Source organism: Sylvia atricapilla, chromosome 6 (assembly GCF_009819655.1).
Source record: "Sylvia atricapilla isolate bSylAtr1 chromosome 6, bSylAtr1.pri, whole genome shotgun sequence".
In the NCBI taxonomy this organism is placed as follows: domain Eukaryota; kingdom Metazoa; phylum Chordata; class Aves; order Passeriformes; family Sylviidae; genus Sylvia; species Sylvia atricapilla.
Genome location: NC_089145.1, coordinates 38,416,825 through 38,430,381, shown reverse-complemented (window position 1 = coordinate 38,430,381; position 13,557 = coordinate 38,416,825). Strand labels below are relative to the sequence as shown.

At 47.5% G+C, this 13,557-nt stretch overlaps 1 protein-coding gene across 2 annotated transcripts in view; it reads left to right on the top strand.

Annotated features, from left to right (window-relative positions):
• The window catches only part of ARMH4 (armadillo like helical domain containing 4), a 53,524-nt gene extending 50,938 nt beyond the window's left edge, over positions 1-2,586 (top strand). For both annotated transcript variants that reach the window (XM_066321581.1, XM_066321580.1), the window contains 2 exons: positions 901-1,035; positions 1,227-2,586. In XM_066321581.1, the coding sequence (XP_066177678.1) occupies positions 901-1,035; positions 1,227-1,295 (204 nt within the window). In that variant the 3' untranslated portion in view covers positions 1,296-2,586. The remainder of the gene's footprint in view (positions 1-900; positions 1,036-1,226) is intronic.
• Positions 2,587-13,557: the final 10,971 nt, after the last annotated feature.

The window sequence follows — 13,557 nt, the reverse complement described above, 5'->3', positions numbered from 1 at the left end:
CCCTTGGTAGGTGTAAAATCTATTTTGGGGGGTGTAGCAGGCAAAGGATGAAGCTGTAGTGGCACAGCAGAGGACTCTGGCTGCAGTGTGGGGAGAGGCAGAGCTACAGAGGGGACAGCCAGGCTGTATCTGTCTTCCTTGCAACACTGAGCCCACCTGCCCAAATTAGGTGAGGATTCTGAACAAATCTGTCTGGCACTTTAAAACTTAAGTTCATTTTCATTTCAAGCAGTAAAATATAAAATATCAAGCACTTTGAAATATTTTCCTAAGGATTGAAAGCATTTAGATGTGTAATTTTAGATTATTCATGATGTCTGTATTTTTTTGTTTATGGGCAGTGGAAAAATACAGATCACAGAGATTGAATTAGGGCTGGTTTGCTTTTGCTGTGCTCCCCTTAAGGGCCAGCTGAAAGTGTATGTGCCCTCCCTCTCTGTCATCACCCTGCTGCCATGCGGGGGACCCCTTCCCATGCAAAGCCAAAGTGTTTGGCTCAGAGATTTTGAGTACAAAGCCAAGGACGCCTTGGAGTGGCTCAAGATGACCTTCCTTTGGCAGCCAAGGTTTTCCTTCACACCTGCATCCCTATTGAGACACTTCACCCCAGAACTCACCCAAATTATTCCCTCTGCTAAAGTCAGGCAAGCACGGCAGAGTCTCAGCTATCATCAGTAAATATCTGTCAGAAAAAGCTGAGTTGCTCCTGCAGTGGGGTTCATTGGGGCTTGCTTAGTCCCTGCAATCAGGAACTATCCTGTGCAGGCAGGTGATGGGGGCTCAAATCCAATACACTTTGAGGAAATCACTGTAGGGATATATTGGAGTCCTTGGCTGGTGAAAATGACTCTGCAAGGGTGGTTTGGGGAGTGTTGCTCTGCTCCTCTTTTTCCCATTTAGGCAGGATACATGTCGGGGATGCTGGTTCCTGTGGGAGTGGGAATAGCTGGAGCCCTCTTCATCCTGGGAGCACTCTACAGCATTAAGATCATGAATCGCCGGAGGAGAAACGGCTCAAAGAGACACAAAAGGAAGGTATGGAAACTGCCGGGGAAAGGTATGGAAACTGTGAGCCCTTCTGGCTGTAAAGCTAACACAGCCTGGGTAGGGTCTGTGTGAGCTGGAGTGTCCGGGGCACCTCGGTTACAGGATGGGGGCATCTGAATTCTCTTTCTTTTGTTCCTTTTGGCACGTGGATCTCTCTGACGTTTGTTTTCCTCCCCCAGCAGAGGGAATTTAACAGCATGCAGGACCGAGTCATGCTCTTGGCCGACAGCTCTGAAGACGAATTTTGAGTGGAACTGCAGTGCCCTTGGGAGAGCCTGTGACTTTTCAGAGGAGGGAGGGAGGGGAAGAGGGGGAGAAGAAGAACAAGTGACTTTTCTGCTGCTCCCTCGGCTGCCCCGGGCAGGGGTGGTGTCCCCAGCCGAATGACAATGACAATGCTATGCTCTACGTGTGCCACCCGTGATGTTTGTTTTGATACAGTAGTGGAGATCTCACACTCGCCCCCGGCGCCTCATTCAGAGCTGGAGCTGACCCATGTGGATGATTATTTTCCCCCGGTGTACTGTTTTGGTCCTGGCTGGCAGTAATCTAATCATAACAATAGCTCTCACCCATCCCAGGAATGGAAATCTTAACTGTGAATGACTTCTGTCCAACTCATTTTAAATGTTACATTACCTGAGCTAGAGTTTGTTAGTGCTAAGATTAGCTGCTCTGCTTAATTAATGAGTTGTAAGCCTGAACTGTATCCCTGGCTGCCTGAGAAGTGCCCATGTACAGGGTTCTTGGTACAGTTTGAAGCACATTTCTGCCCCCACTCACTCCTTTCTTCCTTCAGCTCTGCTGCACACTGCTTGGAGACACACAGGAATGGCCTCAGCACTTGATTCCACCACAAAATTCCTTGTCCATTTTCAACCAGCACTGTCTGTTACAGCACAATAAATACCAGCGCTCACCTACTGACGGGTGGTCTTGCCTGGATCTCTTGGCTTTTCGTCAGTGTGCGAGGAGGTGAGAGAAGAGGCAGGCCAGAGACTTCCCCAGCTTCTGCCTCCTGCTGGAAGGACACTAGCTCCAGGTTAATCTCTTTGCAAGGCTGTATTCCCATAGGGATGAGAGTTGGAGCCTCTGGTACCCCTTTACCCCACTGGAAAATGCATTTTCAGCACCTGAAAGCTGTGGGAACAACAGCACCTTTGAGGGTTCTGGATGGGTCTTGTCTCACAGAATGGTTTGGGTTGGAAGGGACTTTCAAGGGACCTGGTTCTAACCCCAACACCTTCCACTAGACCAGGTTGCTTCAAGCCTCATCGAGTCTGGCCTGGAAAACTTCCAGGGATGGGGCAGCCACAGATTCCCTGGAAAACTGATCTCCAAACGAGGGAATACAGAAAGGCACTAAAGGTTGGGGAGCAGGTGGCAGTCACTGTTGAGGGATTTGTGGCTGATAGTGGGAAAACAGCAAGAGCTGGAGGGATGTCAGCTATGGGGGGTGAGATGACCACACTGGGAACCCTCGGCTGTAGGGAGAAAGGTGGATTCACAGCACAGATGGATGCAGGGGGTTGTGGAGGTGCCCTGAGGGAGACAGTGCTTGAGGTGTCACAGGCATTGAGCAGGGGAGAATAATGTAGCTTTGCCCAGAAATGCTGTCAAAATAGCCAGGAAAAGGGCTGCACTATTGATCTCTGCTTCCCACTGTGGAATTACTTCAATCTGACATGCAAAACATCCACGTTTCTGAGGTGGGAATCGCTGTTCTGTGGGGAATCATCCTTCCTGCAAGGAACAGTGACTGTTGCCAGAGGAGAACTGATCAGAAATGTAAGGGCAGACCACACACCTGCTGAGATTAAATCCCGCTGAGCCTTTGGAGAAGTGGGAGGGAGGGGCGGGAATTGTTCCCTGTGAAGGTGGACAGGTCTGTCAGATGGTGGGCAAATGTCTTGTGGAAGTGTTAGTAGGATGGCAAGGCAAAGAGGACATTCAGAAGACTCTCCTGAGGTGAGCTCTCTCTTGAGAGGGTCACAGCCTGCTCTGGACATTAAATCATCAGATGTGATGGTCAGGTCTGAGCAACCACTGTCATCAGAGCCCAGGTGCCCTCCTGTGAGCCCGTGACACCCTCTGGGTCACCTGAACAAGGACAGGTGGGACGACCTGGTTCCAAAATGCTGCTCTAATGCTCAGTCTTCCAGTCCAACAGCTGTGTGTGAAACCTCAGTCATTCATCCTGCTGGCTGCATGGGGAGCAGGTTGGGGATACAACATTTGGGGGGGGGTGTGTCTTTATATCCCAATCCCTCCAGGAGAGGCTTCCCCAGACAGGGTCCACAGTGCATCTCCCCCTTTTTGTTCCTGAAACTTCATCCAGGAGGATTTTGCCTTGCAAAAACCAGCAGCTCCACATCTTTACAGGCACTGACTGGCAATACACCATGAAATCCAAAATTAAGGCCTCTTCCTCACATAGTATAGTGGGCACTCCAAGATAAGATGAAGTTTTCCCTCCAGACTGATCTCTCCTAATTTCCTTCTCATTCCTAAGTCTGTTGGAGCTTGGGAGGTGTTAAGAGTCCAGGTGATCATTCCTGGCTGTCTTGCACTATTGGCAATTGGGAAAGAGTCCCTTGGGCTCTTTGGGGATTTATTCCTGTTAAGGCATGGTGGGGACTGCAAAGTGGATTTCTGATAAAATACCTGATAAATCTGACCCTGGTTGGGTCAGTCAGGAGGAGAAGGAGGGATGGCTGAGGAAAGTTGCTGCCTGCTGGTTTAAGTACCCCAGCTCTGGCAGCTCCAGGAGGATCCCTATGGATGGTTTGTCAGTTTGATGGATTGGGAAGGTGGATGGGGAGGCACTGCAGCCTTTTGTTGTGCTAATAAATCCCCAGTTTGGGAAACACGGCCTTTCTGCAGGGGCAATCAGTTTCCCTGTCTCTCTCTCCTCCCTCTCCAGCATAATGAACTTGAGGAATTAAAGGCAACACTGCCAGTCAGAATGATGAAGGTGGGGTTTTATACTACATCTGTAGGGGTCCTCAGAAGCAGAGTTCCCTCAGAGAGGATGTGGCAGGGATGGCTTGGATGCTGGAAGTGGACAAGGAAGGGAGGCCCAGTTTCACATCCAGTTCAGTGTGGGCTCTGCTGGAGACAGGCTTAGGAGTTAGGTGGATTTCCCAAAGGTTTTTCTTGTGATCTGTCTGCACTGCCAGGCCTGACTCTGGCTCTGAAATCCTTCACACGAGAATGGGACCTAGGCAGCTTCACAAGCTGCCCAGCAGTGCAGAGATGCCAACTGATGGCCATTGGGAGTGAAGGTTTCTGTTTCTATTGTGGAAGAGCTGGGTTTGGTCAGCCCTGGAGGGTCCCTCTGTGTTCAGCTTAACCTGGAAGCAAGGTGGACAGTCAGAACCAGCCTTGGCTCAAGGGAAGCTTGGAGCTCAGTGTTTCCTGCAGTGCCCTTGGCATCAGTGCAGTGTCTGCAGGTCCTTACAGCACAGGCACCACTCAGCCCCTTCCCTCCTCATTCAAGACCAACACACTTCGGATTTGGCTCATAAAAGCACTCTCTGCACAGCTCCTGGAGTTTGATTCATTCCCTGTAAGTGCTCAGATGGCAGCAGGGAGGGGGCAGGGCATTCATGTGGGAGCTAAAGCTCCAGTGGCCTAACACTGCTGGTTTAACCTTTACCTCTGCCTTGCCAAACCAGCAGATTGTTTCGGAAGAGGCAAGGCAAGGAGAGCAGCCAAGAAGGGCCCTCCTCATCCTCCTTGCAGTGATCTGCAAGCCCCTGAGTGCTGAGGGTGGTGACATTGGTACGGCAATGTCACTGCAGCAATAACAACTCCTGGACCTGACACAGGATGAGCCACTCACCTCCCTTTTGCATTTTCCTGATAGCACAAACCAGAATTTCACTGTAGGCACTACACAGCAGCTTTGGCATCTCCAGCCCCGTTTCTGGCAGGAAGAACCAGCCTGCCTGGCAGCTCTTGCCCCAATGGAATGCACCTCCACCACACAGCTGCTGATCCCTGGAGGTTTCTCTGAGGCCAGATGTTCACCCTGATGAGGCTTCTCTGGACTGCACTGCTTCCACAGAGCTGTGTGAGCAGTCCTCGTGCTTCCTTGTGGTTTTCTATTTTGGACAGGAACAACTCCTCATCCTGTAACTATGGAATGTAGCACTTTGTTAAATGAAAGCATTTGGGAAATAAAAAGCTGTCCATCATAGCTGACTTTAAGTGCCTCCTTGTCTCCCTGATCTGTGCTTCATTCAGCATCTCAGGCAAAGCTGTGAAGTGATGCTTGGAAGACTTGAGTGTTGTGTTTCTTTCTCCAGGCTGCATGGTCAGTGCAAGGACCTGGTCAAGGCTGGGCTTGCAGGGACTATAGGGGCTATGGGAGCTGTGGGGAACCTCAGCCTGGCATTTTTGGGGGTAGGATTTACCTGGAATTAGGTGTTTGCCATAGGCTGTGATGAGTAACACCCCAAAGTCCCTTGGTTTGCAGTGGCAGCAATGAGCCCCAACAGTGGCATCTCTGTGCACACCAGGACATTTTTTTTCTCTGTTTTGTCCTGTTTCTGATTTGTCTGTGCCCAGATCTTTCAATACCCCAGTAACAGGCTGTCTGCCTGCACTTCTCCCATCTCCCTCCACTAACAAGAACTATTTGTCACTGTGTGTATTTTCTGTAATGGAAAATGGCTTGTTCAAAACAAGAAATTCCTAGGGAAATAGCTGCTTGGGGATTGCATGAACACATTCTTTGCTAATTGGTAGTTGCCAAAAACAATCTGTATATTCATGAAGCTGTTTGCTGCACTGCTGGCTTTTTCCAGTGAAAAAACAAGACCTGCTGAAAGAAGATAAACAATGACAATGGTTTTTTTTCCCCCTAGGTCTGTTTCCTTAGGAAATTACTCTCTGTGATCTCACTGCCTCACTCTGAGCCTCTGTCCATCAGCTGCTCTCCTTCTAATGCCCCTGACTCTGCCAACCAAGCCAGGGGGTTGTGAAAATAGGGGAGAGGCCATAATAATAATAATAATAGTAATAATAGTAATAATAATAATAATAATAATCCCAAACAAGAAAAGTGTGTATGGAGCTGTTCTGAGGCTGCAGAAGTCCTGCATTTTCAGCATTTATATATGGCTTGATGGAGAGGATGAGCTGGATGTCCTGGAAATCGTTGGGGTTCCTGTCCTGTGTAGGTTCCTTGGGCTGTGAACAAAGCACAAGGATGAGTCTGGCACAGGGATCAGCCTATTTCTGCCATGAGCAGGACACTGTGCAGAGCAGCACAAACAGCCCAGCTTGGGGTTGTTTTCGTCAGTGTATTTGGGAAGGACAAAGCAAAGGCATTCCCTGCATGTTCTGGTGGTAAAGGCACACGCCAGGATCTGTGCTCAGGGCCAGGAACAAAAAACCTCCTTTACTTTGAGGCAAATCTCGTCCTCCCCCTGTGAAACCCCCTGCAGATGTGGGGGTCACAAAGGCTGGACCTCATGGGCAGAATTTCAGTGCACAGGGATGTTCACTCTCAGCTTCCCTAAGGCTTACAGAGGTTTCTCCTTTTTTTCCCCAGTGGTGGTGCCATCCCAAGGGAAGGGTTTGGGTCTCAGCCAGCAGCAGGGAGTCAAGAGATGTTCCCTGCAGAAGTGTTTCCTTTCTTAATGACAAGTGCTGGGCACCCAGTGCTCCACATGGTATTTACAACCCAAGTTTTTTCCACCTCCCAGGCACTACAGTTTTTCCTGATTTAATTTAAGGCTTTTTGGCTTAGGTTTTAGTCTGATTTCCTGGTAAAAATCTCTTCCCAGAGCAGTTGCAATGTGTCACAGTCTCCTTCTGTCAAGAAAAAGCTTCTGAGCATTGGCTGAAAGACCACACTCAGCGGAGCCTTGATGTCCAGGCAGGAATATTCATGGGTGAGGGCGAGTTGTTCTCTCAAGTCACAAGGCATAGGACAAGGGGAAATTACTTTATGTTGTACCAGGGGAGGTTCAGGTTGGATATTAGGAAAAATTCCTTCACAAAAAGAGTTGTTAAGCACTGGCACAGCTGCCTCAGGGCAGTGGTGGAGTCCCCATCCCTGGAGGGATTTTAAAGCCATGTGGATATGGCACTTGGGGATATGGGTTAGGGGTGGCAGTGCTGGGGAAATGGTTGGGCTTGATCTCAGAGGTCTTTTCCAACCTTAATCACTCTGTGGTTCTCTGACACTAAAAAGTTGCTGAAGACCTGAGCAGCTCCTGGCAGTGATGGGCTGCAGCTGGGCTGTGGAGGGACATAAATGGAGATTAATGGCAACTTTTGACTGTCCCTTTCCAAAAATATCCCCAGAAAACTCCTGGGTCTTGCACATGGTGCATGAAGAGGAATGTTAACCTCTGTGTTGGGCCAGCTTTTGGGAACAGAGCCGTGCTTTTAATAATTTTCCAAATCTTTAATCCAAAGTGACTGCAAGGGTAAACTACAGTCAATGAGGCTCTTCACTAACGATTTCATTTCATCTGAGGCAGAGAAAATGGAACTGGGCAATAAAAGAGGATGATATCAACAGATTTTTTTTTTTCTTTAATGGAGGGAAAATTTGTAGTCTGTTAAAAAAAATTAAATCCCTGCAAAAAAGTGACTGTACTCATCTAAAAGGAAATTCGGAATTAAATCAAGAGTGTCTCATGTAAATTTAAAGCATCTTCTCTTACACAAGCAAAGTCTCAATAATGAAAACATTTGCCAGGATCACGCTGTAACCTGACCTAGGATTTGCAGTCAAAATGTTTAGATCACTGGATTTAACTGTGCTTTAGATCAAGAAGCCGAAAAATCCTTATTTTAAATAATTTGTCAAGTAGATACTTTTTTCAATTTTAGCTCTTTTCCCAAGGTTCATTCTTGTTGGTCAATATGCCCTTTAAAAGTTATTGATTTGTCTCTGGAAATCATCTGCCCATGGAGTTGTGCTTTATTCTTTCCATAACTTAATCTGCAATTATGGAAGCAATTTCAGGGTTTCTGATTTAATTTTTTTCCCCCGATTATTTATACCTTGCATTTTTAATATTAAAAATAAAATTGCAAGTAACAGTCTTCCATTTCACTGAGTTATTGTATGACATTCCTGTCTGGTTAAATCTCACTTGGATACGGGCTGAAATTTGACTGAAATAGCCAGAAATTGGATTTTTGTTACAAGAGCAGCAGCAGGGCTGCAGAATGGGAGCTGCACTGTTGCGTGAACATCCAGGATGGGTTTGTGGTGACGAAAAAGGTAATTTGGGCACAAGGAGCTGAGGGGGTTGCTGGGGGGAGGTTGTAGTTTGTGAGATTAAATAACACAGCAGCGATGTCAATCCTGCATGCCAGAGGAGTTTGGAGCTGCTCCTCACTTCAGCAGGAGCAGGAGTGAACTGGAAAAAAAAAATTGATATTATATTCAAGACACAACCATGGCCAAGGAGACCTGCATAAAAAATACTGGTCTTGGGTTTAAAATTGAAAGGAGGGAGGTAGTAAAATGCATCATTGAATCCAGGCTGGGATGAGGGAAAGCTGAGCTGTGCTTCAGTGCTGGGCATGTGGAATTTATTTATGGGCAGGAGCGTGCCAGGTCTGCAGCTCCTCTGGACCATTGATTGCATGAGAAATGGTGGCAGAGGTTTGTTGGGTGTTTTGTCCTTGCTAGAAGTGGCAGAAAAAGCTTCCAAGCCACCATGCTTCCCAGGATCTGCCTGTTGGGCAGGAGGTCACTGCCATGGGGCCGTAGGAGAGGGATGCACAGTCCAGGGAAGACTTTCCTCTAGAACTGAAAGTGAAGAATGTGGCTTAATAGCATGAAAAACAAAAGGCTAATCAAGGGATTTGGCTGCATGCAAGCTGTACAGCATTTATTTAAAATAAGTATTTAATTGGATATTTGTTTTGTTGTCAGTATGCTGGGCTTAAAAATATACAACTATTACCCTGAAACATCTAAGTGTGGAAAGGAGAGGAGGATGTGAAAATACTGAGACAGAAGATATATGGGGAGATTTTTTTTTTTAATAGCAGAGTACAGACTTTGAGGAGACAGGAAACAGGATAAACATAATTTCACATTTACCTTATAACAAAGCAAAGTGCTGTGAGCCACCCCAGGGCTTGTGGTGCTGAATAGCACCCACATTATTAGAATCTGCTCAAGACTCTTGTAGATCACCCAGCCTGACAGAAACCTGGAGCTAAAATCTCAGTGTGGATTGCTTGTGAGCTTCCCTGCCATGGCAAATCCCAAGCCCTGACACTGGTGCTCATGAGAAAACCAGTTTGGGAATTTTCTGTGGAAGAGCGATGTCAGCTGACACTACGGAAATAAAATGTTAGTGTGGTTTTATGCATTGAGCATTGAATCTGAACAATGGTGAAGTGAAGGAAAGGCTCTTGCTTACCTGGTTGTTCTTGAGGTTACAAACCCATGGCCACTGCTTGTAAGACAAAATTGAAGCAATATATGTAATTTTGGGTCCAGTCAGCACAAATGAGTGTATAAGACATCAAAAACTGATGCAGTGGAGAAGGGAAGTGGTGCAGTGATCAGCCTGGATTTAGCAGGTAAACCTGAGCACTGGGAATGCTGCAGATTAATTAAAATCTGCATCCAGCAAACCCAGGGACATTGCCATGGAGCTGGCTGGAGCTGCCACATTTCAGGCAGTGATGGAAACATTTACATGGCCAGGTAAGTACAAGAGGCACTGTAAGTGTGAAGTATCTGGGCAGGGACACCTTCCAAAAATTCATTTTAAGTTGATTTGAGAGATGGGGATGGCATGCCCTGGACAGATAAAAGTACCTGACAGAGATTTGGCCATGGCTGAGCATCCTGAAAGGTCTTGTGCTATTTGGGAGGAGGGAAACTTGTTTCAGGAGACAAAAGGGATGTCTCTGCTCCCAGGAGAGCAGCAGGGCATGAGATGCCAAGCCCTGACTGGGATGTAGAGACTGAAGGTCCCATGCCACAAGATTTCTAGGTGATCCACTACCAAATTAATTCAATCAGCCTTGGTTTTTCCTTTTTTAAGGGGGCAAATGGCTCCCCTGACATGCTCACATCCCATGTCACATGCCCACGTGCCCACGACAGAGACACCTCTGCAGGGTGTTTTTCCTAAATGGAAGTGCAGTGCTGGAAGACAAAAACGTTTTTCTCTGCAGTTTGTTTATTGAAGTGACTAAAGACCAAACTGAGCACAGATTAATTTTATTTTTTCCTGAAGCAAACAGCCAGCTCATCACAGAGTGGGCGAGGTGCAAAAGGCAGCACCTTCAGCCCCACACCTTCCTACTGCGCTTCCTCCTCTGGAGGGAGCTGAAGAAACAGCTGAGACCTAGGCACAGCAGAGCCCACGATCATTTCTCCAAGTCCTTTTGCCCATTTGCCCCCACCCTGCAGATCATTTAGCTTGAAGAAAGCAATTTTTTTGCCTTTGATACTGAGAGCGGGGAGAGGGGTAATTGGAGCCTGGGAGGCTCAGGAGCTATTGAGCCATCTCAGCCCTCACAGGTCTCTGATGTGCTGTAAATGCAGAGAGGAGTTACAATTACTACCCATTACTTGCCCTGGATGATGATTTATCTTGTAGCCACATGAAACCAAAATCTCTCTGATCTGGTTCTTTTTTTCCCCTCTCTGCACCTGATCAGGATGTGTCATATTTCAGATTAAAGGGGTTTTCTCTGCCAGTGCTGAAGGAAAGCCTGTGTGTGACGTTCAATTATTCTGTCCTTTAAAATAACATCCCCAGTATGAAGGGAGTTGTTGCCGTGCTGGTGTCCTGAGAAACTGGATGCTGCAGTGGATACCCGGAGCATCTTGTGAAGGACCACAGAACAAATGGTTTGGTGGATCTTCTTTAAGCTCCTTTGGATGGGGAATGATGATTCATTTGTTGAGGAGTGACCTGGAATGCAGGAAATGAGGCTCAAGTTTCTTCTGTTGCTGCAGATGCAACAGGAAAATGAGTTACAGGCAGGACAACAAATCTGGTGGCTGCCATGGGACACATGGCCTTTGGGATGCCAGAGTGTGGGAAATATCACAAGAGGTCAGAACCCTTCACTATGCCTTCGCTGTGTGCTCTGGTCAATAACTGGCACTTCAGGATGAGATCTGGGGAGTCCTGATGGATAAAGGGAACTAAATGGGGAGCTTCTGCCTTATTCTAGGATTGGTTTTATTTTTACTCAGGTGACTCCTTAAGAGCTGGGTCCTGAATTGCTTCTTGGGAACAGGCAGCAGTCTCTACTGCATGTCATCTCAGCCCTGTAATAGCATTATACCTCTGGAAATAGCCACGATGTTCTAAACATGACATTTTCCCTTCTTTTCATGGAGTATAATAGCACATCACAGGCGTGGGCTGCATGAGAAACCCTCCTGGCAAGCGGCAGTGCCACTGATGGGGAGGATCGTGCCTGTGATGTCTCTTTGTCTGCTGCTCCCCTCCAACTCCTCTCTATTAACAGATGCTTTTCAAGGCAAAGAGAGAGGCTGTGCACAACCCGAACTCCCACCGCTTCAAGGCAAATCAGGCCCTTTTCTTTCAGCAGCTTGTTGGAAGTGCAAGTCACAGACTTGCCAAGTCTCACACACAGAGCAGGGAGAGCTGATCTGCCTCTTGCTTCTCCTCCTGGCTCATCCAGCATCCCTCACTCCAGCGCAGATTCAGCTGATTTGGGATCCACGGCGGTGTCGAGGCAGAGGGGAGGTGGTGGCCTGGGGGGTTCCCTTCATGGAACAGTTTTAGGTGGTGACATGGTGTCATAAAATCACAAATCATAGAATGGTTTGGGTTGAAAGGCACCTTAAAGCTCATCCAGTTCCACCTCCCTGCCATGGGCAGGAACACCTTGTACTATCCCAGGTTGCTTCAAGGCCCATCCAAGCTGGCCTGGAACACTTCCAGGCGTGGGTCAGCCACAACTTTTCTGGGCAAGAAAATAATGGTTTCTGCTCTAAAGATGCTTGAGATGATCCGTAGGACCAGATGTAAGAGAGGGGAAAGAAAGGTCCCAGGAAAAAATAGGGATGTTGGTCCAGCATGGGTTTTACATGTTACCACAGGAGAGCTTCAGCCATGGGCCTGGAGAGCTTTGGTGTCACTGAAGCTGTGAGTGCTGTTTGTGTTTCAGGGCACAGAAAATGCCCTGGACCCGAACATGGATCAGAAGATGCTGCTGAGGAGCAACTTGTCTCAATCAGAAATGCTCTGCTGCTCTCCTGAAGAACAGAAAGCAAAATCTCTCTGATCTCTCATTTGGGATGGGGATGTTGCAGCAGGATGTCACCAAATGCTGTCATGGCCACAGGGCCTGTTCACAGTGTCTTTGCAGCCCATCTGTCAATTTGTGGTGGCTCCTGGTGAGGCTGGGGACTGAACCATTGTCTCAATGCTCTATTTAAAAGCACAGAGTCCTTTCAAAAATAGTAATGGCTGCAAATGCAATAATTTGCTGGTTACAGACAAGAAGAGGTACCTAACTGCCCATTAAGGACATGATGTCCACCAGTAGCTCTGGAGTCCATAGATCAAATGCTGCTGTGACCTGCTCTGCTGTGACAGCTGAGCATTTCCCTGAGAGCATGCACATTATGTTTTTTAAAATAGATATGGCTGTGCCTGCTCAGAAGGCAACAGGATTTTTTTTTTTTTCTGCTCTTAAAAACTTGCCAAGTGCCAAGGGAGTCATCACTAGCTCTGAGCAGCAGCACAGCCTTTCTCTGAAGAGATTAAGCAGCAATGTTTCATGACTTTATTTAGCTGTATTTATGAAAGACCTTTGCAGAGAACAGGATCCACCCTGGGAGCATCTTTATCACTCTCATATCACCTGCACATCTTCCAGGATTTGGTTTCTCCCCAGAATGGAGGAGCCTCTCCAGCGCTGGCAGCTAATGAGTGTCTGCTGGAGCACCCTCATAGACCCTCCACTCCTGGGCATTTGGATTAGGGAATTACTTGGGTAAGATATAAACCTTCAGCCAACCTGAGAGCTTGTAGATTCTTCCCTTGATCTACTGCCAGCTCTTGGATTGAGTGGTGGAGGCAGGGGGAAAAGTGGTAAAAAAAAAAGAAAGACAGGGTTTGATTCTACTTAAAGGAAGCAAGCTCATGCCACCCTGAGCAGTGTAAATGAGGAGACAAAAGGGTCTACTCAAGTCCTTGGAGTGATTCAACAGGACAATTCAGACTAATAAGGGCTACTCTGGGCTGTCCTGGAGGATGCTCTGCATTATCTTCACTGGTGCCATTTGTCCTGTGGATTGTAAAATATATTTCTTACTCAAGGTCTGTGCTTCTCTCTACTGCTCTCACCACTGGTCTGTGCCACACTTCTGGTACTGGGAGGGCTTTTTGGGGGGCCCCTGTGGACTCTGGTTTGGAGCACCAACAACCCCTGCTCTCTGAGAGCTCAGTCAATATGTGTGTTTTCCAAATGCCACGGGAATAGAAATTCTTTCCCCCCCACCCTAGAGAGCAACTGGTGCAGGTT